Genomic DNA, 27,163 nt, shown 5'->3' with positions numbered 1-27,163 from the left:
TAGCTGGCGAGGCGCCGGCTAGAGGGCTGGACCCCGCCGCTTTGCCGCCGCTCCCGCCGCCAGCTTTGCTGGGGTCGAGCGCCACGCCCGGTGGCAGGAACTGCGGGGGGTAGCCGGCGTACGCTCCGGCTAACGAGCCCTTGCCGCAGCTATCCGCCGCTTCTTTCTTCTCCGCCTCGCCTCCGCTACTCCCGCCGCCGCCTTTGCCTCTTGCCCGGCGGGGAGAAGTACAGAAGGGCCGGGTGTGGACAATGCCGTACATCACCCAGCAGGTGTGTGCCACGTAGACGGCAAAGAGCCCCACTGCCAGCCCCGTCAGTGAGCTGCGCCTCGGCAGCATCGCTCCCCAAGACTAGCGCCGCGGCCGCCACCGGCATCGACCACCCCGCCACGGAAAGCAGCGTACGACACCGAGCGCTTCGAATCCCGGGGCCGTAGCCCGAGACGAGCGCGATCACCTCCCCGGCCGCTTCGCTTCTTCGGATCTCCCTTCTTTCAACAATGGAAACGGAGGCGGGCCGCGCGGAGAGTGCTGGGAAATGTAGTCTCTTAGAGAACAACGGCATATCATGGCGAACGCGTGCAGGAGTAAGTTGGCTGCAACGCGAGCGCTAGAAGTACATCAGCAAATGAGGTAACAGGAATGCTAACCTTAACAAGCTACCATGTTTCCCCGAAAGTAAGACATATGTCTTACTTTCGGGGTATGGTTTATATTAGCCGACCCCCCTGAAACCCCCCATATGTCTTACAATCGGGGGGGTCTTACTATCAGGGAAACACGGTAGGCCTTTTGTTTCCTTCAATCCAAAAATTTAGTTCTCTCAATTTTGCCCCAGGAAAGGTACCTGGTAAAACCTGAAATAAATACATCATTCTGGGTATAATCGTCATTTTAAGGGCTCTAATCTTAGACATTCTTCTCAACCTTTTTTTTTCTTCCGATTTTTTTATCTGCTTTTGAAGTCTCTTCCATTCACTGGGCTCTGATGAAGAAGCAGTTACAGACGCACCCGTGCGAAGGGCCATGAATAGGAGAGAGCGGCTACGTTGGTGTTGCAAGAGATAAGACCGTTCCCCTGTGGTTGGGTGGGGTTCCACTAATTAGGGCGGCTGTTAAATGGGCAGCGTGCCGGCCTTTTCCGTGTGGAAGATTATCTGTTCGCGATAGTGGGTGTGGCTGGACTCTCCAAGGACTCTGTGCTTTGATATCAGGACTCACAGTTAAACAGAGACAGGTTACAAGCGGTGTGCCACAAGGGTCTGTTCTGGGTCCTATTCTTTTTAATATGTTTGTGAGTGACCTAGGGGAAGGTTTGTTAGGGAACGTTTGCCTATTTGCCCATGACTCTAAAGTGTGCAATAGGGTTGATATTCCTGGAGGGGTCTGTAATATGGCAAAGGATTTAGCTTTACTGGGTAAGTGGTCAAAGCAATGGAAACTGCAGTTGAATGTTTCCAAATGTCAAATAATGCACTTGGGGGAAAGGAATCCTCCATCTGAGTATTGTATTGGCAGTTCTGTGCTAGCAAAAACTTCAGGAGACAAGGATTTAGGGGTAGTGATTTCTGACAGTCTGTAATATGGCAAATGATTTCGCTTTACTAGATAAATGGTCAAAGCAATGGAAACTGCAGTGGAATGTTTCCAAATGTCAAATGATGCACTTGGGGAAAAGGAATCCTCCCTCTGAGTATTGTATTGGCAGTTCTGGGTTAGCAATTAAGGAAGGGAGGAATGGAGGACTTAAGGAAGGAGATGAAGGAAAGGGGGAAGAATGAAGGAAGGAAGGAAGGAAGGAAGGAAGGAAGGAAGGAAGGAAGGAAGGAAGGAAGGGAGAATTAAGGAAGGGAGGAAGGGAGGACTTAAGGAAGGAGATGAAGGAAAGGGGGACGAATTAAGGAAGGAAGGAAGGAAGGAAGGAAGGAAGGAAGGAAGGGAGAATTAAGGAAGGGAGGAATGGAGGACTTAAGGAAGGAGATGAAGGAAAGGGGGAAGAATTAAGGAAGGAAGGAAGGAAGGAAGGCAGGGAGAATTAAGGAAGGGAGGGAGGACTTAAGGAAGGAGATGAAGGAAAGAGGGAAGAATTAAGGAAGGAAGGAAGGAAGGAAGGAAGGAAGGAAGGAAGGAAGGAAGGAAGGAAGGAAGGAAGGAAGGGAGAATTAAGGAAGGGAGGGAGGACTTAAGGAAGGAGATGAAGGGAAGGGGGAAGAATTAAGGAAGGAAGGAAGGAAGGAAGGAAGGAAGGAAGGAAGGAAGGAAGGAAGGAAGGGAGAATTAAGGAAGGGAGGAAGGGAGGACTTAAGGAAAGAGAAGAAGGAAGGGGGGTGGGAAATTAAGGAAGGAAGGAAGGAACGAAGGAAGGAAAAAAGAGCCTCCCCCGGTATTCTCATTTTATTTGCACAAAAATAAAGAACAATAAAGATTTCAAACGCTAATCCATTAATAAAACAGAACAATTTGCCTTGGACACTTTGGCAAGCAACGAGAAAACTCCCAAACGTTGCAGGAGGCGGTCAGCCACCTCCTGAAAGACCCAGCCCAGAAAAACGAAGCTTGAAACCAGGCGTGCCAGGCCCGGTCCACTCCCAGCCTCCGGACTCAGTCCTCCAAGTTACGGAAGGCGTTCTGCATCTCTTCATTCAGCTGCGCGTAGCTGGCTTTGATCTTGGCCTCGCCATCCTTCCCGGGATCCTGGACGGAATAGGGGACAACGGACGTGACAGGGGCCTCAGAGCAGGTCCTGTAGTCCAGGAGACCCTCTAGAACCGTGATGGTAAAACTATGGCACACCATGGCCGAGGGCACGCAAGGCATTTGTTTGTTTTATCAAGTAACGTATTGGTGGTCTACAAAGATATAATAATGTGTATCTATCTATCTATCTATCTATCTATCTATCTATCTATCTATCAATCAATCTATCTATCAATCTATCTATCTATCTTTCTATCTATCTATCTATCTATTAATCTATCTATCTATCTATCTATTAATCTATCTATCTATCTATCTATTAATCTATCTATCTATCTATCTATTAATCTATCTATCTATCTATCTATCTATCTATCTATCTATCTATCAATCAATCTATCTATCAATCTATCTATCTATCTTTCTATCTATCTATCTATCTATTAATCTATCTATCTATCTATCTATTAATCTATCTATCTATCTATCTATCTATCTATCTATCTATCTATCTATCAATCAATCTATCTATCAATCTATCTATCTATCTTTCTATCTATCTATCTATCTATTAATCTATCTATCTATCTATCTATTAATCTATCTATCTATCTATCTATCTATCTATCTATCTATCTATCAATCAATCTATCTATCAATCTATCTATCTATCTTTCTATCTATCTATCTATCTATTAATCTATCTATTAATCTATCTATCTATCTATCTATTAATCTATCTATCTATCTATCTATTAATCTATCTATCTATCTATCTATCTATCTATCTATCTATCTATCAATCAATCTATCTATCAATCTATCTATCTATCTTTCTATCTATCTATCTATCTATTAATCTATCTATCTATCTATCTATTAATCTATCTATCTATCTATCTATCTATCTATCTATCTATCTATCAATCAATCTATCTATCAATCTATCTATCTATCTTTCTATCTATCTATCTATCTATTAATCTATCTATCTATCTATCTATTAATCTATCTATCTATCTATCTATTAATCTATCTATCTATCTATCTATTAATCTATCTATCTATCTATCTATTAATCTATCTATCTATCTATCTATCTATCTATTAATCTATCTATCTATCTATTAATCTATCTATCTATATATTAATCTATCTATCTATCTATTAATCTATCTATCTATCTATCTATTAATCTATCTATCTATCTATCTATCTATCTATCTATCTATCTATCTATCTTCTATCTATCTGGAGACAAGTTTGGAAATTGAACAAGGGTCTTTTTAGCGTGTGATTGAAATTTCGCCGTGATCATTGGAAATCCTTCCTCGCTTCTCCGCTGCCCCCCCTCCCTTCGTCTCACCTGGAACTTCATGGAGCTGAGCTTGTACATGATGTCTCCCAGGTTCTCCCGTATGGCGGCCCAGGTGATCTTGTGCTCGGATTGGGCGGTCGACTCCACGGCATGGCGGGCCAGCTCATAGAACGTGATCATATTCTGCAGCATGCCCACCGTCTTGAAGAAGGGGCAGAACCTGGAGCAGCAGAGAAACATAGAAGTCTGTTGGCAGAAAAAGACCTCATGGTCCATCTCGTCTGCCCTTATACTATTTCCTGTATTTTGTCTTAGGATGGATCTATGTTTATCCCAGGCATGTTTAAATTCAGTTACTGTGGATTTACTAACCACGTCTGCTGGAAGTTTGTTCCAAGGATCTACTACTCTTTCAGTCAAATAATATTTTCTCATGTTGCTTCTGATCTTTCCCCCAACTAACTTCAGATTGTGGCCCCTTGTTCTTGTGTTCACTTTCCTATTAAAAACACTTCCCTCCTGGACCTTATTTAACCCTTTCACATATTTAAATGTTTCGATCGTGTCCCCCCTTTTCCTTCTGTCCTCCAGACTCTACAGATGGAGTCCATGGAGTCTTTCCTGGTCAGTTTTATGCTTAAGACCTTCCACCCTTCTTGTAGCCCGTCTTTGGACCCCTTCAATTTTGTCCATATCTTTTTGTAGGTGAGGTCTCCAGAACTGGACACAGTATTATTCCAAATGGGGTCTTACCAGCATTCTATATAGCGGGATCACAATCTCCCTCTTCCTGCTTGTTATACCTCTAGCTATGCAGCCAAGCATCCTACTTGCTTTTCCTTCTGCCCGACCACACTGCTCACCCATTTTGAGACTGTCAGAAATCACGACCCCTAAATCCTTCTCTTCTGAGGTTTTTGCTAACACAGAACTGCCAATGCAATACTCAGATGGAGGATTCCTTTTCCCCAAGTGCATTATTTGACATTTGGAAACATTCAACTGCAGTTTCCATTGCTTTGACCACTTATCTAGTAAAGCTAAATCATTTGCCATATTACAGACGCCTCCAGGAATATCAACCATATTGCACACTATAGAGTCATGGGCAAATAGGCAAACCTTCCCTACCAAACCTTCCCCTATGTCACTCACAAACATATTAAAAAGAATAGGACCCAGAATTTCCTGTATTTTATCTTAGGGTGGATCTATGTTTATCCCAGGCAGGTTTACATTCGGTGACTGTGGATTGACCAACCACGTCTGCTGCAAGTTTGTTCCAAGCATCTACTGCTCTTTCAGTGAAGTTATATTTTCTCACGTTGCTTCTGATCTTTCCCCTAACTGACCTCAGATTGCGTCCCCTTGTTCTTGGGTTCACTTTCCTATGAAAAACACTTCCTCTCCTGAACCTTATTTAACCCTTTAACATATGGGGGGAAGATCAAAAGCAACACGAGAAAATATGGTTTGACTGAAAGAGTAGTAGATGCTTGGAACAAACTTCCAGCAGACGAGGTAGATAAATCCACAGTAATTGAATTTAAACATGCCTGGGATAAACATATATCCATCCTAAGATAAAATACAGAAAATAGTATAAGGTCAGACGAGATGGACCATGAGGTCTTTTTCTGCCTCAGTCTTCTATGTTTCTATGTTTCTAATAAATAAATAAAATAAATAAAATAAATAAAATAAATAAAATAAATAAAATAAATAAAATAAATAAAATAAATAAAATAAATAAAATAAAAATAAATAAAATAAAAATAAATAAAATAAAAATAAATAAAATAAAAATAAATAAAATAAATAAAATAAATAAAATAAATAAAATAAATAAATAAAATAAAATAAAATAAAATAAAATAAATAAAATAAATAAAATAAATAAAATAAATAAAATAAATAAATAAATAAATAAATAAATAAAATAAATAAAATAAATAAATAAAATAAATAAAATAAATAAAATACATAAAATACATAAAATACATAAAATAAATAAAATAAATAAAATAAATAAAATAAAAGTAAAATAAATTTGGGAGGGGCCGTCGCATGGGGGGGGGTGTAGAAATTCTAGCCATAGCAAATCCCTTCTAGATTCTCAAGGTCATCCTTTGTTCAGTACCTGGCCGGAAGCCGGGGGGGGAGTAACAGACACGCTCTCAGGTGAAGGCTGGTCGACGCGATGGGGCTCGTGGTTGTGTGGGAAGAAGGGGATGGGCTTTAAAACCAGGTGGGGAAACCCGCGTGGCCTTAGATTCGGGGGTTTCTCCCGGACGCGACTCTTAACGCGACTCTGCTAATCAACTGGACCTTGGAGGAGCCCTGGCCTTACCTGTCGTAGGAAGAGTATCCGTTCTGCTGGAGGAAGTCGTCCTTGATCAGCTTGGCCACCTCCAGGGTGATCTTGTCGCTTTCGGCCAGGGAGGCCTGGAGGGGACAGAACGGAAGAGAGGTTATTTCCTGTGTTTTATCTTAGGATGGATCTATGTTTATCCCAGGCATGTTTCAATTCAGTGACTGTGGATTTATCTACCATGTCTGCTGGAAGTTTGTTCCAGGCCTCTACTACTCTTTCAGCGAAATCATATTTTCTCACGTTGCCTTTGATCTTCCCCCCAACTAACTTCAGATTGTGTCCCCTTGTTCTTGGGTTCACTTTCCTATTAAAAACACTTAAACCCTCCTGGACCTTACTTAACCTTATTTAACATATTTAAATGTTTCGATCCTGTCCCCCCTTTTCCTTCTGTCCTCCAGACTCTACAGATGGAGTCCATGGAGTCTTTCCTGGTCAGTTTTATGCTTAAGACCTTCCACCATTCTTGTAGCCCGTCTTTGGACCCCTTCAATTTTGTCCATATCTTTTTGTAGGTGAGGTCTCCAGAACTGGACACAGTATTATTCCAAATGGGGTCTCACCAGCGCTCTATACAGCGGGAGCACAATCTCCCTCTTCCTGCTTGTGATACCTCTAGCTATGCAGCCAAGCATCCTACTTGCTTTCCCTACTGCCTGACCCATTTTGAGACTGTCAGAAATCACGACCCCTAAATCCTTCTCTTCTGAAGTTTCTCCTAACACAGAACTGCCAATGCAAGACTCAGATGGAGGATTCCTTTTCCCCAAGTGCATTATTTGACATTTGGAAACATTCAACTGCAGTTTCCATTGCTTTGACCACTTATCTAGTAAAGCTAAATCATTTACCATATTACAGACTGTCAGAAATCACGACCCCTTACATCCTTTTCTTCTGAAGTTTCTCCTAACACAGAACTGCCAATGCAAGACTCAGATGGAGGATTCCTTTTCCCCAAGTGCATTATTTGACATTTGGAAACATTCAACTGCAGTTTCCATTGCTTTGACCACTTATCTAGTAAAGCTAAATCATTTACCATATTACAGACTGTCAGAAATCACGACCCCTAAATCCTTCTCTTCTGAAGTTTCTCCTAACACAGAACTGCCAATGCAAGACTCAGATGGAGGATTCCTTTTCCCCAAGTGCATTATTTGACATTTGGAAACATTCAACTGCAGTTTCCATTGCTTTGACCACTTATCTAGTAAAGCTAAATCATTTACCATATTACAGACTGTCAGAAATCACGACCCCTTACATCCTTTTCTTCTGAAGTTTTTGCTAACACAGAACTGCCAATGCAAGACTCAGATGGAGGATTCCTTCTCCCCAAGTGCATTATTTGACATTTGGAAACATTCAACTGCAGTTTCCATTGCTTTGACTATTTATCTAGTAAAGATAAATCCTTTGCTATATTACAGACGCCTCCAGGAATATCAACCCTATTGCACACTTTAGAGTCATGGGCAAATAGGCAAAAACCTTCCCTACCAGACCTTCCCCTATAAAAGGCAATAAAATTTATCTCGGGAAAGTTCACTTTTAAAACAAGAGCCTTCAACCTTGGCCACTTCAAGGCTTGTGTGGGCTTCAAGCTTTGCTAGCCGAGGAACTCTGGGAGTTGTCAAAAAGAGGGCGGGGAAAATATCGACTGACCCCTCGCATCCTGGACACCAACTGTTTCAACTCCCACCCACAAAACACCGCTACTGAGCCCTGCACACCAAGACAACTGGACACAAGAAGAGTTTTTCCCCCGAACGCCCTCACTCTGCTAAACAAATAATTCCCTCGACACTGTCAAATTTTTTGCTAAGTCTGCACTTTTATTTCTACTAGTTTTTTCCCCATCATTCCTATCATTTCCTCCCATTTCCTTTATGACTGTCACTTGTTGCTTGTATCCTAAGATTTTTTTATTAATATGGATTGTTCCTTCATGGCTTATTTGACCGCTGTGACTATCATTAAGTGTTGGGCCACATGATTCTTGACCAATGTCAAGAATGGCATACAAATCTAATAAATAATAATAATAATAATAATAATAATAATAATAATAATAATGTCTCTTTTTCTTTTATGTCCACTGAGAGCATCTGCACCAAAGACAAATTCCTTGTGTGTCCAATCACACTTGGCCAATAAAATTCTATTCTATTCTATTCTATTCTACTCTATTCTAGACAAATGTATATTTTATGTACCCTGAGAGCATCTGCACCAAAGACAAATTCCTTGTGTGTCCAATCACATTTGGCCAATAAAATTCTATTCTATTCTATTCTACTCTATTCTATTCTACTCTATTCTATTCTAGACAAATGTATATTTTATTTTATGTACCCTGAGAGCATCTGCACCAAAGACAAATTCCTTGTGTGTCCAATCACATTTGGCCAATAAAATTCTATTCTATTCTATTCTGTTCTATTCTATTATATTCTATTCTATTCTATTCTAGACAAATGTATATTTTATGTACACTGAGAGCATCTGCACCAAAGACAAATTCCTTGTGTGTCCAATCACACTTGGCCAATAAAATTCTATTCTATTCTATTCTATTCTATTCTATTCTACTCTACTCTACTCTACTCTATTCTAGACAAATGTATATTTTATTTTATGTCCACTGAGAGCATCTGCACCAAAGACAAATTCCCTGTGTGTCCGATCACACTTGGCCAATAATGAATTCTATTCTATTCTAATAGTTGGGACGTAAATTGTGTGGGGCAGAGCTGATTCTGCTTGGGTATGCGCTGACAGGTTGATCCTAATAAACAACTGGATTCCTTTTGAAACTTGGCTTGAGGCTCATGAATTAATTAGGCATCCCCTGGAACCTTGACAGAATTACTGGGAGGGGGAGGGGGTTTGTAAGGAGGAGGAGGAGGAGGAGACGAAAGAGGAGGAAGAAGAAGAGGAAGAGGAGGAAGAGGACGACAATGATGACTGTGGGGTCCTCTCTGAGCTCACAGGTTTGATGACCCAACTAGGGAGCATCATGCGCTAGATGCTCCCTGTTCACCTACAGCAGCTCCCTCCATGGGACGTCGGTGGGATGTGGTTCCCGGATGACATTGTTGTTTTGTCTTTCCTCGTCTCCAGCCTAGGTGGAGTGGGGTAGACTAGAAGACCTCTAAGGTCCCTTCCGTACCCCGTGGTTCTGACGTCCTACCTTCCCCACCAGCTGGACAATCTCGGCCAGGTCCTCCTCCTCCTGCAGGATCTCCTTGGCCTTGGTCCTCAGGGAGACGAACTCCGGGTAGAGCCGCTCGTAGTGCTCGTCCAGCGCCCGGGTGTACTTGCTGTAGCTGATCAGCCAGTTGACCGAGGGAAAATGCTTCCGTTGAGCCAACTTCTTGTCCAGGCCCCAGAAGACCTGGAAGGCGAACATATTTTGTTTTATAATTTTATTTCAATTTTGTTCTATTGTTTTGTTTTATTTATTTTATTGCATTATTTATTTATTTATTTTATTATTATTATTATTATTATTATTATTTGTGTGTATTATTGTGTGTATGTATTTTAGTATATGGGGTTTTTTTAAAAAAAAATTCAATATTTTAATTAATTGGATTATGTATTGGATTGCTTTTCACTTGTTGTGAGCCGCCCCGAGTCTTCGGAGAGGGGCGGCATACAAATCCAAATAATAAATAAATAAATTATTATTATTATTATTAATTAGATTTGTATGCCGCCCCTCTCCACAGACTTGGGGCGGTTCACAACAATAATAAAACAATATATAACAAATCTAATAATTAAAAATCACTAAAAACCCCTTATTAAAAAGCAAAACATACACACAAACATACCATGCATAAACTGTATAGGCCTGGGGGAGATTATTATTATTATTATTATTATTATTATTATTATTATTATTATTATTATTTATTATTATTATTAATTAGATTTGTATGCCGCCCCTCTCCACAGACTTGGGGCGGTTCACAACAATAATACAACAATATATAACAAATCTAATAATTAAAAATCACTAAAAAACCCTTATTAAAAAGCAAAACATACACACAAACATACCATACATAAACTGTATAGGCCTGGGAGAGATTATTATTATTATTATTATTATTATTATTATTATTATTAATTAGATTTGTATGCCGCCCCTCTCCACAGACTCGGGGCGGTTCACAACAATAATAAAACAATATATAACAAATCTAATAATTAAAAATCACTAAAAACCCTTGTTTAAAAAGCAAAACATACAAACATACCATGCATAAACTGGGGCAGATTATTATTATTATTATTATTATTAATTATTATTTATTATTCTTTATTATTCTTTATTATTCTTTATTATTATTAATTAGATCTGTATGCTGCCCCTCTCCGCAGACTCAGGGCAGTTCACAACAATAATAAAACAATGTATAACAAATCTAATAATTAAAAATCACTAAAAAACCCTTGTTTAAAAAGCAAAACATACACACAAACATACCAGGCATAAACTATATAGGCCTGGGGGAGATTATTATTATTATTATTATTATTATTATTATTATTATTATTATTAATTATTATTTATTATTATTTATTATTATTTATTATTATTAATTAGATCTGTATGCTGCCCCTCTCCGCAGACTCAGGGCAGTTCACAACAATAATAAAACAATGTATAACAAATCTAATAATTAAAAATCACTAAAAAACCCTTGTTTAAAAAGCAAAACATACAAACATACCAGGCATAAACTGGGGGAGATTATTATTATTATTATTATTATTAATTATTATTATTTATTATTTATTATTATTTATTATTCTTTATTATTATTAATTAGATCTGTATGCTGCCCCTCTCCGCAGACTCAGGGCAGTTCACAACAATAATAAAACAATGTATAACAAATCTAATAATTAAAAATCACTAAAAAACCCTTGTTTAAACAGCAAAACATACACACAAACATACCAGGCATAAACTATATAGCCTTGGGGGAGATGTCTCAGTTCCCCCATGCCTGGCGGCAGAGGTGGGTTTTAAGGAGTTTACAAAAGACAAGGAGGGTGGGGTCAATTCTGATCTCCGGGGGGAGCTAGTTCCAGAGGGTCGGGGCCGCCACAGAGAAGGCTCTTCCCCTGGGTCCCACCAAGCGACATTGTTTCGTCGACGGGACCCGGAGAAGGCCCACTCTGTGGGACCTAACTGGTCGCTGGGATTCGTGCGGCAGAAGGCGGTCCCGGAGATATTCTGGCTTTATAGGTCATAACCAACACTTTGAATGGCGACCGGAAACTGACCGGCAACCAATGCAGACTGCGGAGTGTTGGTGTGACATGGGCGTATTTGGGGAAGACCATGACGTGAAAGCAGTGAAGCCGGACTCACCTGGACGATCCCCAGGGTGGCAGATGTCACTGGATCCGAGAAGTCCCCGCCAGGAGGGGACACCCTGCAAGAGACAGGCAGGGGGGAGGTTGGTGCAAAGGGAGAAGCCCCAAATATCTGATGATTTCCAGACATGACAAACCACACAAATTTCAAAAGTTGCTTCCTGTAGAAATTCAGCTGCCTCTGCTTCCCTTAAGTAGACGAGGGGAGTAGCCAATTAGCCCCAAGTCTTACTCCCGAGGAGACCTCCTCTGGAGTAACCGCTCCTGCCTTTTGGCAGCTCTGCGGGCTCTGGCATTAAGAAGTGGAGAAGCCCCTCCTTCCCCATCACTGATGGGAGTTCATTCATTCATTCATTTAATTTTATTTATTTAATTTTATTTATTTAATTTTATTTATTTATTTATTAGATTTGTATGCCGCCCCTCTCCGCAGACATGGGGCAGCTCAGAACAATAATAAAACAATGTATGATCAATCTAATATTTAAGTAACTGAAAACCCCTTATTAAAAAAGCAAAACATTATCATTATTATTATTATTATTATTATTATTATTATTATTAATTGGATTTGTATGCCACCCCTCTCCGCAGACATGGGGCAGCTCAGAACAATAATAAAACAATGTATGATCAATCTAATATTTAAGTAACTAAAAACCCCTTATTAAAAAAGCAAAACATTATTATTATTATTATTATTATTATTATTATTATTATTATTAATTAGATTTGTATGCCACCCCTCTCCGCAGACATGGGGCAGCTCAGAACAATAATAAAACAATGTATGATCAATCTAATATTTAAGTAACTAAAAACCCCTTATTAAAAAAGCAAAACATTATTATTATTATTATTATTATTATTATTATTATTATTATTATTATTATTATTATTATTATTAATTAGATTTGTATGCCACCCCTCTCCGCAGACATGGGGCGGCTCAGAACAATAATAAAACAATGTATGATCAATCTAACATTTAAGTAACTAAAAACCCCTTATTAAAAAAGCAAAACATTATTATTATTATTATTATTATTATTATTATTATTATTATTATTATTAATTAGATTTGTATGCCGCCCATCTCCGCAGACATGGGGCGGCTCAGAACAATAATAAAACAATGTATGATCAATCTAATATTTAAGTAACTAAAAACCCCTTATTAAAAAAGCAAAACATTATTATTATTATTATTATTATTATTATTATTATCATTATTATTATTAATTAGATTTGTATGCCGCCCCTCTCCGCAGACATGGGGCTGCTCAGAACAATAATAAAACAATGTATGATCAATCTAATATTTAAGTAACTAAAAACCCCTTATTAAAAAAGCAAAACATTATTATTATTATTATTATTATTATTATTATTATTATTAATTAGATTTGTATGCCACCCCTCTCCGCAGACATGGGGCAGCTCAGAACAATAATAAAACAATGTATGATCAATCTAATATTTAAGTAACTAAAAACCCCTTATTAAAAAAGCAAAACATTATTATTATTATTATTATTATTATTATTATTATTATTATTATTAATTAGATTTGTATGCCACCCCTCTCCGCAGACATGGGGCGGCTCAGAACAATAATAAAACAATGTATGATCAATCTAACATTTAAGTAACTAAAAACCCCTTATTAAAAAAGCAAAACATTATTATTATTATTATTATTATTATTATTATTATTATTATTATTATTATTATTATTATTATTAATTAGATTTGTATGCCGCCCATCTCCGCAGACATGGGGCGGCTCAGAACAATAATAAAACAATGTATGATCAATCTAATATTTAAGTAACTAAAAACCCCTTATTAAAAAAGCAAAACATTATTATTATTATTATTATTATTATTATTATCATTATTATTATTAATTAGATTTGTATGCCGCCCCTCTCCGCAGACATGGGGCTGCTCAGAACAATAATAAAACAATGTATGATCAATCTAATATTTAAGTAACTAAAAACCCCTTATTAAAAAAGCAAAACATTATTATTATTATTATTATTATTATTATTATTATTATTATTATTATTATTATTATTAATTAGATTTGTATGCCACCCCTCTCCGCAGACATGGGGCAGCTCAGAACAATAATAAAACAATGTATGATCAATCTAATATTTAAGTAACTGAAAACCCCTTATTAAAAAATCAAAACATTATTATTATTATTATTATTATTATTATTATTATTATTATTATTATTATTAATTAGATTTGTATGCCGCCCCTCTCCGCAGACATGGGGCGGCTCAGAACAATAATAAAACAATGTATGATCAATCTAATATTTAAGTAACTAAAAAACCCTTATTAAAAAAGCAAAACATTATTATTATTATTATTATTATTATTATTATTATTATTATTATTATTATTATTAATTAGATTTGTATGCCACCTCCCTCCGCAGACATGGGGCGGCTCAGAACAATAATAAAACAATGTATGATCAATCTAATATTTAAGTAACTAAAAACCCCTTATTAAAAAAGCAAAACATTATTATTATTATTATTATTATTACTATTACTATTATTATTATTATTATTATTATTATTATTATTATTATTATTATTATTATTATTATTATTATTATTTAGATTTGTATGCCGCCCCTCTCCGCAGACTTGGGGCGGCTCACAGCAGTGATAAAAACAATATATATTGACAAATCTAATAATTTGAAATCTAAAATAACAATTGTACATTTAAAAACATCTAAAAACAAGGAACCCCAATATAAAAAAACATACATACAGTCATATCATACACAAAAAAAACTACGTAGGCAGGGTGAGATGTCTCAGTTCCCCCATGCTTGACGACAGAGGTGGGTTTTGAGGAGCTTACGAAAGGCAAGGAGGGTGGGGGCAGTCCTAATCTCTTGGGGGAGTTGGTTCCAGAGGGCCGGGGCCGCCACAGAGAAGGCTCTTCCCCTGGGTGCCGACCAGACGACATTGTTTGGTCGACGGGACCCAGAGAAGACCAACTCTGTGGGACGTAACCGGTCGCTGGGATTCGTGCGGCAGAAGGCGGTCCCGGAGATATTCTGGTCCGGTGCCATGAAGGGCTTTATAGGTGATGACCAACACTTTGAATTGTGACCAGAAACTGACCGGCAACCAATGCAGACTGCGGAGTGTTGGTGTGACATGGGCATATTTGGAAAAGCCCATGATTGCTCTCGCAGCTGCATTCTGCACGATCTGGAGTTTCCGAACACTCTTCAAAGGTTGCCCCATGTAGAGAGCGTTGCAGTAGTCGAGCCTCGAGGTGATGAGGGCATGAGTGACCGTGAGCAGTGACCCCCGGTCCAGATAGGGCCGTCGATCTCCTCTCGCATGGGGTCCGCTATCAGCCGCAGGCCGCCACAAGAAGATAACCAAGACTTTCTTTATAAAGGGTGGTGACCCCGACGTGGTTTCTGCCCAGCCTCCCTCCAGCGAGAAACAAGGAAAGGAATCGGGCCACTTACGCTCCAACGATGCTGACACTGCCCTCTCGCTCGGGGCTGCCCAGGCACTTGACGCGGCCAGCCCGTTCGTAGAAGGACGCCAAGCGGGCGCCCAGGTAGGCCGGGTAACCACTGTCTGCAAAGGAAAAAAGAGAGTTTTCGTCTCTCGTGGGGGAAGTCTATAAATAAAGAAGTCGGCAGCCATGCAGAAAATAATAATAATAATAATAATAATAATAATAATAATTATTATTATTATTATTATTATTGCATTCTTTAGTTGACAGGACCCAATGATAATAATAATAATAATAGTAATAGTAATAGTAATAATAATAATAATAAAGTTGGAAGGGACCTTGTAGTTCTTCTAGTGCAGAATAAAAATAATAATGATAATAATAATAATAATAATAATAATAATAGCAGCGTTTGGAGGGACCTTGTAGTTCTTCTAGTGCAGAATAATAATGATAATAATAATAATAATAATAATAATAATAATAATAATAATAATAATAATAGATGACCTCCAAGGTCCTTTCCAGCTTTGTTATTCTGTCCACACCTCTTCAAAACAGTCACAGGTTACAAGCAGAGTCAGGTGACAAGCGGTGTGCCACAAGGGTCTGTTCTGGGTCCTATTCTTTGTGAGTGACCGAGGGGAAGGTTTGGTAGGGAAGGTTTGCCTATTTGCCCATGACTCTAAAGTGTGCAATAGGGTTGATATTCCTGGAGGGGTCTGTAATACAGCAAAGGATTTAGCTCTACTAGATAAATAGTCAAAGCAATGGAAACTGCAGTTGAATGTTTCCAAATGTAAAATAATGCACTTGGGGAAAAGGAATCCTCAATCTGAGTATTGCATTGGCAGTTCTGTGTTAGCAAAAACTTCAGGAGAGAAGGATTGAGGGGTCGTGATTTCTGACAGTCTCAAAATGGGTGAGCAGTGTGGTCGGGCGGTAGGAAAAGCAAGTAGGATGCTTGGCTGCATAGCTAGAGGTATCACAAGCAGGAAGAGGGAGATTGGGATCCCCTTATATAGAGCGCTGGTGAGACCCCATTTGGAATAATACTGTGTCCAGTTCTGGAGACCTCACCTACAAAAAGATATGGACAAAATTGAAGGGGTCCAAAGACGGGATACAAGAATGGTGGAAGGTCTTAAGCATAAAACTGACCAGGAAAGACTCCGTGGACTCCATCTGTAGAGTCTGGAGGACAGAAGGAAAAGGGGGGACACGATCGAAACATTTAAATTCATTAAAGGGTTAAATAAGATTCAGGAGGGTTTAAGTGTTTTTAATAGGAAAGTGAACCCAAGAACAAGGGGACACCATCTGAGGTCAGTTGAGGAAAAGATCAAAAGCAACGTGAGAAAATATTATTTCACTGAAAGAGTAGTAGATGCTTGGAACAAACTTCCAGCAGACGTGGTTGGTAAATCCACAGGAACTGAATTGAAACCTGCCTGGGATAAACACAGATCCATCCTAAGATAAAACACAGGAAACAGTATAAGGGCAGACGAGATGGACCATGAGGTCTTTTTCTGCCGTCAGTCTTCTAGGTTTCTAACATGAGAAAATATGATTTCACTGAAAGAGCAGTAGATGCTTGGAACAAACTTCCATGCCTGGGATAAACATATATCCATCCTAAGATAAAATACAGGAAATAGTATAAGGGCAGACTAGATGGACCAGGAGGTCTTTTTTCTGTCATCAGTCATCTATTTTTCTATGTTTCTAACATGAGAAAATATTATTTCACTGAAAGAGTAGTAGATGCTTGGAACAAACTTCCATGCCTGGGATAAACATATATCCATCCTAAGATAAAACACAGGAAATAGTATCAGGGCAGACGAGATGGACCAGGAGCTCTTTTTCTGCCGTCAGTCTTCTAGGTTTCTAACATGAGCAAATATTATTTCACTGAAAGAGTAGTAGATGCTTGGAACAAACTTCCATGCCTGGGATAAACATATATCCATCCTAAGATAAAATACAGGAAATAGTATAAGGGCAGACTAGATGGACCATGAGGTCTTTTTCTGACGTCAGTCATCTATGTTTCTAACATGAGAAAATATTATTTCACTGAAAGAGTAGTAGATGCTTGGAACAAACTTCCATGCCTGGGATAAACATATATCCATCCTAAGATAAAACACAGGAAATAGTATCAGGGCAGACGAGATGGACCAGGAGCTCTTTTTCTGCCGTCAGTCTTCTAGGTTTCTAACATGAGCAAATATTATTTCACTGAAAGAGTAGTAGATGCTTGGAACAAACTTCCATGCCTGGGATAAACATATATCCATCCTAAGATAAAACACAGGAAATAGTATCAGGGCAGACGAGATGGACCAGGAGCTCTTTTTCTGCCGTCAGTCTTCTAGGTTTCTAACATGAGCAAATATTATTTCACTGAAAGAGTAGTAGATGCTTGGAACAAACTTCCATGCCTGGGATAAACATATATCCATCCTAAGATAAAACACAGGAAATAATATAAGGGCAGAGGAGATGGACCATGAGGTCTTTTTCTGCCGTCAGTCTTCTAGGTTTCTAACATGAGAAAATATTATTTCACTGAAAGAGTCGTAGATGCTTGGAACAAACTTCCATGCCTGGGATAAACACAGATCCATCCTAAGATAAAACACAGGAAACAGTATAAGGGCAGACCAGATGGACCAGGAGGTCTTTTTCTGCCGTCAGTCTTCTATGTTTCTAACATGGGAAAATATGATTTCACTGAAAGAGTAGTAGATGCTTGGAACAAACTTCCATGCCTGGGATAAACATAGATCCACCCTAAGATAAAATACAGGAAATAGTATAAGGGCAGACTAGATGGACCATGAGGTCTTTTTCTGCCGTCAGTCTTCTATGTTTCTAACATGGGAAAATATTATTTCACTGAAAGAGTAGTAGATGCTTGGAACAAACTTCCATGCCTGGGATAAACATAGATCCACCCTAAGATAAAATACAGGAAACAGTATAAGGGCAGACTAGATGGACCATGAGGTCTTTTTCTGCCGTCAGTCTTTTATGTTTCTAACATGGGAAAATATTATTTCACTGAAAGAGTAGTAGATGCTTGGAACAAACTTCCATGCCTGGGATAAACATAGATCCATCCTAAGATAAAAATACAGGAAATAGTATAAGGGCAGACGAGATGGACCATGAGGTCTTTTTCTGCCGTCAGCCTTCTAGGTTTCTAACATGAGAAAATATGATTTCACTGAAAGAGTCGTAGATGCTTGGAACAAACTTCCATGCCTGGGATAAACACAGATCCATCCTAAGATAAAACACAGGAAACAGTATAAGGGCAGACCAGATGGACCAGGAGGTCTTTTTCTGCCGTCAGTCTTCTATGTTTCTAACATGGGAAAATATGATTTCACTGAAAGAGTAGTAGATGCTTGGAACAAACTTCCATGCCTGGGATAAACATAGATCCACCCTAAGATAAAATACAGGAAATAGTATAAGGGCAGACTAGATGGACCATGAGGTCTTTTTCTGCCGTCAGTCTTCTATGTTTCTAACATGGGAAAATATTATTTCACTGAAAGAGTAGTAGATGCTTGGAACAAACTTCCATGCCTGGGATAAACATAGATCCACCCTAAGATAAAATACAGGAAACAGTATAAGGGCAGACTAGATGGACCATGAGGTCTTTTTCTGCCGTCAGTCTTTTATGTTTCTAACATGGGAAAATATTATTTCACTGAAAGAGTAGTAGATGCTTGGAACAAACTTCCATGCCTGGGATAAACATAGATCCATCCTAAGATAAAAATACAGGAAATAGTATAAGGGCAGACGAGATGGACCATGAGGTCTTTTTCTGCCGTCAGCCTTCTAGGTTTCTAACATGAGAAAATATGATTTCACTGAAAGAGTAGTAGATGCTTGGAACAAACTTCCATGCCTGGGATAAACATAGATCCATCCTAAGATAAAAATACAGCAAATAGTATCAGGGCAGACGAGATGGACCATGAGGTCTTTTTCTGCCGTCAGTCTTCTAGGTTTCTAGGTTTCTAACAGGAAAAAAAAACCCCTACCTGCCGGCATTTCAGCCAAACGTCCAGAAATTTCGCGAAGGGCTTCCGCCCAGCGGGAGGTAGAATCGGCCATCATGCTGACATGGTATCCCATGTCCCGGAAATATTCCGAGAGGGTGATTCCTGGGAAGAGAAAAAAAAAAGGGGGGGGGGGAGGATTACCAGAATTAAAAATGAATTAAAGAGGCTTCGCTCCTCCCTCCCTCCCTTTGTACGCTGCGATTTCTATCAATATTTTACATTTTATTAAATTTATTCATTTGTCCAATACACAATTAAGGGGCGTGCATAGGTGCACCGGTGTGCCTTCCGTCCCCCCTGTCCAATTGTCTTTCCTTTATCTCATCTATCATATATATTTTCTTCCTTTCATATATATCTTCTCCTCTATTTTTACATATTATCTTTATATATATATTACGTCACGTCTGTTTTTCTTCCTATGTATTTGTGTACTGGACAAATGAATGAATAAATAAATAAAACGATACCTATGGAAGAGAATAGACATGAAGTAATATACTGTATATATAAAAATACAGTAATATGTAAAAATAGAGGAGGAGATATATATGAAAGGAAGAAAATATATATATGATATATGAGATAAAGGAAAGACAATTGGACAGGGGACCAAAGGCACACCGGTGCACTTATGCACGCCCCTTACTGACCTCTTAGGAACCTGGAGGTCAATATGTGTGGGAAACCTGAAAAGGGAGACAATGTTCTCACTTTTGGGTGATACTGGCCATCTTTGAGATAGCAGCTTCTGGCTATCCTTAACTGATCTTGAAAAAGCTATTAATATTTGGGCAAGAATACTAACCACCTGAAAGTTTCAGAGGGATATTTTTATAATTTTAATTTTAATTATTTTAATTTTAATTTTAATTATTTTATTTTATTTTATTTTATTTATTTTAGAAACATAGAAACATAGAAGACTGACGGCAGGAAAAGACCACATGGTCCATCTAGTCTGCCCTTATACTATTTCCTGTATTTTATTATTTTATTTTATTTTATTTTATTATTAATTTTATTAATGTTATTAATTTTATTAATTAATTTATTTTATTTATTTTATTTATTTTATTTATTTTATTTATTTTATTTATTTTATTTATTTTATTTATTTTATTTATTTTATTTTATTTTATTTTAGGGGGAATTTTCATTCGTGCAATTTAAAAAAATTTTTTTTAAAAAAAAAATGGCTTTGGAAGCCCTTCTTCTGGTTGGGGTCCTCAGGCGAGGAGGGGGAATTGGGGTGGTGGCGGCGGCATGAAAAAGCCCCTCACCTGTGTAGATGGAGGCTTCCCGAGCAGCCACGGGCATGTTGGAGGTGTTGGCCACCAGCGAGGTCCTCTTCATGATGGACTCCGTCTTCCCATCTACTTCCATGGTGAGCTAGGAGGAGGAGGGGAGAAGAATACAGCGATACCTCGTATTATGGACTTACTTGGTTCCGGGACGAGGTTCGTAAGGTGAAAGGTTTGTCAGACAAAACAATGTTTCCCATAGGAATCAATGGAAAAGCGATGTATGCGTGCAAGGCCCAAAACTCACCCCTTTTGCCAGCCGAAGCGCCCGTTTTTGCGCTGCTGGGATTCCCCTGAGGCTCCCCTCCATGGGAAACCCCACCTCCGGACTTCCGTGTTTTTGGGCTGCTGGGATTCCCCTGAGGCTCCCCTCCATGGGAAACCCCACCTCTGGACTTCCGTGTTTTTGCGCTACTGCAGGGAAATCCCAGCAGGGGAATCCCAGCAGCGCAAAAACAGGCGCTGCTGGGATCAGATCATCTCGTCAGGGTTCGTCAGTCGGGTTCTTGCTGGTGTCCCTGCCCTCCTCACCTCGGGAAAGTCCCTGAGCACCTCCGACATCTCGTTCCCGCGCTCTCCGCAGCCCACATAGATGATGACATCGCTGTTGGAGTATTTAGACAGGGACTGGGAGATGACGGTCTTCCCGCAGCCAAAGGCACCGGGGATGGCGGTGGTGCCACCTTGGACACACCTGGGGAAAAAGAGAGCAGGAGGAAAGACCCTGGCGTTGATTGGAACACTGTCGGACCCCTCACTGAGCTTTTAATGTATCGATTTATTTATTGGACTTTTATGCCACCCCTCTCCAAGGACTCGGAGCAGATTACAACATATAACAAACAATATACAATATCTTAGATCCAATTAATTAACTGAAAAGTCTAAAAACCCCAAAAGCCTGGAAACCAGCAAGTAAGAGAGCGGCCCTTGGCCCCCCCCTCCGCCGCTCGGCCGTTCCCGTCGGCTCGCCAGGTTTCCCTCGCGACTCGTGGCAGCTCCGTCACAATCGGCAGCGCGCCTCCATCTACTTGCCCGCTCCTGTTCACTTGCCCGGTTCCCTTCGCTGCTCGTGGAATCTCCGCCACGAGCGGTAGCTCCATCCACTCACCCGCTCCCTCCCACGCTCCTGTCCGCTCGCCTGGTTCCTCGCTCCGCACATGGCGCCTCGGTCACCCACTCCCTCCCACGCTCCATCCGCTCGACTTGCCCGTTTCCCTTCGGGGCTCATGGCAACTCCCTTACCTTGAGTGCTCGCCTGCCGAATAGATGGGCCATGGCGCGTGGGGCCCCGAGCTCCAGCCGTGCGGCCTGTTTGGTTCTCTCCTGCGCCACAGACATCTCTGGCCGCGGTGATGGCGCTCCAAGTAAGTTGTGGCCTTTGGGAGCACAGCGCTGCTGCTCCCAAAGGCCATGACTCGATTGGAGGGCCAAACTCAAATTCAACCCAGACAAGACGGAGTGGCTGTGGGTCTTGCCTCCCAAGGACAATTCCATCTGTCCATCCATTACCCTGGGGGGGAACTATTGACCCCCTCAGAGAGGGTCCGCAACTTGGGCGTCCTCCTCGATCCACAGCTGATATTAGAGAACCATCTTTCAGCTGTGGCGAGGGGGGCGTTTGCCCAGGTTCGCTTGGTGCACCAGTTGCGGCCCTATTTGGACCGGGGGTCACTGCTCACAGTCACTCATGCCCTCATCACCTTGAGGCTCGACTACTGCAACGCTCTCTGCATGGGGCGACCTTTGAAGAGTGTTCGGAAACTTCAGATCGTGCAGAATGCAGCTGCGAGAGCAATCATGGGCTTTCCCAAATATGCCCATGTTACACCAACACTCCGCAGTCTGCATTGGTTGCCGGTCAGTTTCCGGTCACAATTCAAAGTGTTGGTCATCACCTATAAAGCCCTTCATGGCATCGGACCAGAATACATCCGGAACCGTCTTCTACCGCAAGAATCCCAGCGGCCGATAAGGTCCCACAGAGTGGGCCTTCTCCGTGTCCCGTCGACCAAACAATGTCGTTTGGTGGGCCCCAGGGGAAGAGCCTTCTCTTTGGCGGCCCCGGCCCTCTGGAACCAACTCCCTCCCCTGGAGATTAGAATGGCCCCCACCCTCCTTGTCTTTCACCAATTACTCAAGACCCACCTTTGTCGCCAGGCATGGGGGAGTTAAGTTATCCTTTCCCCCTAGGCTACTACAAGTTATGCATGGTATGTTTGTGCGTATGTTGGTTTTTTTTTATAATAAGTTGTTTTTATTAATTGGATTGTTCATGTTGTTTTACCACTGTTGTGAGCCGCCCCGAGTCTGCGGAGAGGGGCGGCATACAAATCCAATAAGTAGTAATAATAATAATAATAATAATAATAATAATAATAATAATAATAATAATTGCCGTGCCGAGAGATGCCATGCGACGCGAGAAAGCAGAAAGCAGGCGATTGTGCGAAACCCCCTGTATTTTTTTACAGGCATGTGTTGGTTGCATGTGTACGCCCAGTGGCAACGGAGTGAGGCTATGCGCTCCGTTCCCAGCATTCCAGTATATAGCCCATCCCGACATGCGCCCCACCTGGTATCGCTCCGGGGCCCCCTGGTATTTGCTCTGCGCCCCATTATTCGAGAAGCACCGGCTTACGGAAAAAGCGCGTCGAGGACTCTTTGGCCGGTCAGCAGCGGGTGGTTGGCGGGGAGCTTCTCGGACACCGGGCGGATCTGCCGGACGGGCCAGACTTGCATCATAGTCAGTTTCTCCTTGACCCCTTCGAAATCGAGCTCTAACACCACGTCCTTTGGGGAGGAATAAGGGCAGGGGATTATGGGCAAGAAGTGCTGGCAAAGGGTTCAAGTCTTATCTTGGGTCAACTCCCTAAGCGAAGTGGCTTTTCTTGACGGGTTTTGATATTAATTTAATAATTCAATTTACAGTATTTGCTTTATATGCCGCCCAATTTTTGTCTTTAGTGTTTTGCAACCTGGGCTGGTCCGTAGAAACCTAGAAGACTGACGGCAGAAAAAGACCTCCTGGTCCATCTAGTCTGTCCTTATACTATTTCGTGTATTTTATCTTAGGATGGATATACTGTATGTTTATCCCAGGCATGGAAGTTTGTTCCAAGCATCTACGACTCTTTCAGTGAAATCATATTTTCTCATGTTAGAAACATAGAAGACTGACGGCAGAAAAAGACCTCATGGTCCATCTCGTCTGCCCTTCCACTATTTCCTGTGTTTTATCTGAAGCATCAAACGTATCAGGAAAGACTCCATGGACTCCATCTGTAGAGTCTGGAGGACAGAAGGAAAAGGGGGGACACGATCGAAACATTTAAATATGTGAAAGGGTTAAATAAGGTCCAGGAGGGTTTAAGTGTTTTTAATAGGAAAGTGAACACAAGAACAAGGGGCCACAATCTGAAGTGAGTTGGGGGAAAGATCAAAAGCAACGGGAGAAAATATGATTTGACTGAAAGAGTAGTAGATGCTTGGAAAAAACTTCCAGCAGACATGGTAGATAAATCCACAGTAACTGAATTTAAACATGCCTGGGATAATCCTAAAATAAAGTACACGAGACAGTATAAGGGCAGACGAGATGGACCATGAGGTCTTTTTCTGCTGTCAGTCTTCTAGGTTTCTAACATGGGAAAATATTATTTCACTGAAAGAGTCGTAGATGCTTGGAACAAACTTCCATGCCTGGGATAAACACAGATCCATCCTAAGATAAAAACACAGGAAATAGCATAAGGGCAGACGAGATGGACCAGGAGGTCTTCTTCTGCCGTCAGTCTTCTATGTTTCTGTGTCTCAGTATCTGTTTTGTGTCGTGGTAACCAGAGCTGGGGACACTCTTCCAACTGGGATCTGACCAGTTGCAGCACAAAGTGACCCTATCAGGCCCTGTCCACTGGCGACTGCCCTCTCTCAGAAATGGGGTAGCGTCTCCTGCTTGGGCCAAAGGGGGTGGTTGGACTAGATGACCTACAAGGTCCCCTTCCAATTCTGTTCGTCCGTCTTTCCGCCCGTTCTTCTCTCCCTCTGGAGCTGAACCCTCACTCGGCAGAGCCGACACTTACCGAAATGTCGTAGTTCCCGGCCGGGGCCACGTGGGTAACGGTGCCACGGCTTCGGGGTGGCACCATGATCAGGTGCTTAATGAGGGAGTTCTCGTGGACCATCCCGTAAATGTCCCCTCCGGTTAAATGGCTACCAACCTTAAAAAAAGGAAAAGGAACGCGGCTTTAAACACTTCCGATGCGGAAAATACGGGTCAATTGTTAATAAGAGTCTGAATTTCGACCACGGGGAGGCTGCGGACATGAAAAATGATCTTGCGGCAATTTTTTTTTAGGGCCGCCATAACTTTGAACGGTCACTAAAGAAACTGCTGATGGTCGAGGACTTGGGTCAAGCCGGCGCGGAGTTCATGGCTTGCCACACTATCCTAAAAAAGCCATGATGTTTAGGGGAACTTGGGAGGGGTGATTTTCCCGAGGGAGCCGATGCAGCCCTAAAGGTTCAAGGCCATCCTGTGCCCACCACCTGGGTGGAAGCAGAAGGAGGAGTTTATTTTATTTTATTTTATTTTATTTTATTTTATTTTATTTTATTTTATTTTATTTTATTTTATTTTAATTTAATTTAATTTAATTTAATTTAATTTAATTTAATTTAATTTAATTTAATTTAATTTAATTTAATTTAATTTAATTTAATTTAATTTAATTTAATTTAATTTAATTTATCTATGTATCTATGTATCTATGTATCTATCTAATCTATCTATCTATCTATCTATCTATTACATGCATTAATGGGAATAAGGAGATCGCTGACCATTTCAATAGCTATTTCTGTTCAGTTTTCTCAAAAGACACCTTACAAAATAATACTATAGAGGGATATAGCATTGCTTCCAGCTGTACGGATTCAGCTCCAGTGATCTTAGAAGCCGATGTCTTAGAAGAACTTGAACGATTAAAGATAAATAAGGCAATGGGTCCAGATGGCATCCACCCCAGAGTTCTTAAAGAACTCAGATCTGTCATTGCTACCCCCCTGACTGATTTGTTTAACCAATCCTTGTTAACAGGAGATGTTCCTGAGGATTGGAGAATGGCCAGTGTTGTGCCTATTCACAAGAAGGGCAGTAGAGAAGAAGCTGGTAACTACAGGCCAGTTAGCTTGACATCAGTGGTAGTTAAAATGATGGAGACTCTACTCAAAAAGAGGATAAATCAGCACCTAAAAAACAATAAATTATTGGACCCAAATCAGCATGGCTTTACTGAAGGCAAATCATGTCAGACTAATCTCATTGAGTTCTTTGACTATGTCACAAAGGTGTTGGATGAAGGTGGTGCCGTGGATATTGCCTACCTGGACTTCAGCAAAGCCTTTGATACGGTTCCACATAAAGAGCTGATAGATAAATTAGTGAAGATTGGACTTAATCCCTGGATAGTTCAATGGATTTGCAGCTGGCTGAAGCATAGACACCAGAGGGTTGTTGTGAATGGCGAGTATTCTGAGCAGAGTCAGGTGACAAGCGGTGTCCACAAGGGTCTGTTCTGGGTCCTATTCTTTTTAATATGTTTGTGAGTGACATAGGGGAAGGTCTGGTAGGGAAGGTTTGCCTATTTGCCGATGACTCTAAAGTGTGCAATAGGGTTGATATTCCTGGAGGCGTCGGCAATATGGTAAATGATTTAGCTTTACTAGATAAATGGTCAAAGCAATGGAAACTGCAGTTTAATGTTTCCAAATGTAAAATAATGCACTTGGGGAAAAGGAATCCTCAATCTGACTATTGTATTGGCAGTTCTGTGTTAGCAAATACTTCAAAAGAAAAGGATTTAGGCGTAGTGATTTCTGACAGTCTCAAAATGGGTGAACAGTGCAGTCAGGCAGTAGGGAAAGCAAGTAGGATGCTTGGCTGCATAGCTAGAGGTATAACAAGCAGGAAGAGGGAGATTATGATCCTGCTATATAGAATGCTGGTGAGACCACATTTGGAATACTGTGTTCAGTTCTGGAGACCTCACCTACAAAAAGATATTGACAAAATTGAACGGGTCCAAAGACGGGCTACAAGAATGGTGGAAGGTCTTAAGCATCAAACGTATCAGGAAAGACTTAATGAACTCAATCTGTAGAGTCTGGAGGACAGAAGGGAAAGGGGGGACATGATCGAAACATTTAAATATATTAAAGGGTTAAATAAGGTCCAGGAGGGAAGTGTTTTTAATAGGAAAGTGAACACAAGAACAAGGGGACACAATCTGAGGTTAGTTGGAGGAAAGATCAAAAGCAACATGAGAAAATATTATTTTACTGAAAGAGTAGTAGATCCTTGGAACAAACTTCCAGCAGACGTGGTAGATAAATCCACAGTAACTGAATTTAAACATGCCTGGGATAAACATATATCCATCCTAAGATAAAATA

The 27,163-nt window shown here is 40.4% G+C and overlaps 1 protein-coding gene across 2 annotated transcripts in view; it reads right to left on the bottom strand.

The window, feature by feature from the left end:
• Positions 1 to 2,380: 2,380 nt before the first annotated feature.
• LOC139155204 (V-type proton ATPase catalytic subunit A-like) overlaps positions 2,381 to 27,163 on the bottom strand; it is a 39,629-nt gene continuing 14,846 nt past the window's right edge. For both annotated transcript variants that reach the window (XM_070730291.1, XM_070730292.1), the window contains exons 5-15: positions 24,793 to 24,930; positions 23,352 to 23,503; positions 21,242 to 21,404; positions 20,690 to 20,798; positions 19,386 to 19,508; positions 15,314 to 15,428; positions 11,786 to 11,849; positions 9,587 to 9,790; positions 6,367 to 6,461; positions 4,065 to 4,236; positions 2,381 to 2,695 (exon numbers count right to left, since the gene is read on the bottom strand). In XM_070730291.1, the coding sequence (XP_070586392.1) occupies positions 2,603 to 2,695; positions 4,065 to 4,236; positions 6,367 to 6,461; positions 9,587 to 9,790; positions 11,786 to 11,849; positions 15,314 to 15,428; positions 19,386 to 19,508; positions 20,690 to 20,798; positions 21,242 to 21,404; positions 23,352 to 23,503; positions 24,793 to 24,930 (1,428 nt within the window). In that variant the 3' untranslated portion in view covers positions 2,381 to 2,602. The remainder of the gene's footprint in view (positions 2,696 to 4,064; positions 4,237 to 6,366; positions 6,462 to 9,586; positions 9,791 to 11,785; positions 11,850 to 15,313; positions 15,429 to 19,385; positions 19,509 to 20,689; positions 20,799 to 21,241; positions 21,405 to 23,351; positions 23,504 to 24,792; positions 24,931 to 27,163) is intronic.

Source organism: Erythrolamprus reginae (genome assembly GCF_031021105.1).
Source record: "Erythrolamprus reginae isolate rEryReg1 chromosome 13 unlocalized genomic scaffold, rEryReg1.hap1 SUPER_13_unloc_9, whole genome shotgun sequence".
Lineage (NCBI taxonomy): Eukaryota > Metazoa > Chordata > Lepidosauria > Squamata > Dipsadidae > Erythrolamprus > Erythrolamprus reginae.
The sequence above is the reverse complement of the archived record's forward strand: the minus strand, read 5'-3'. Positions and strand labels throughout refer to the sequence as shown.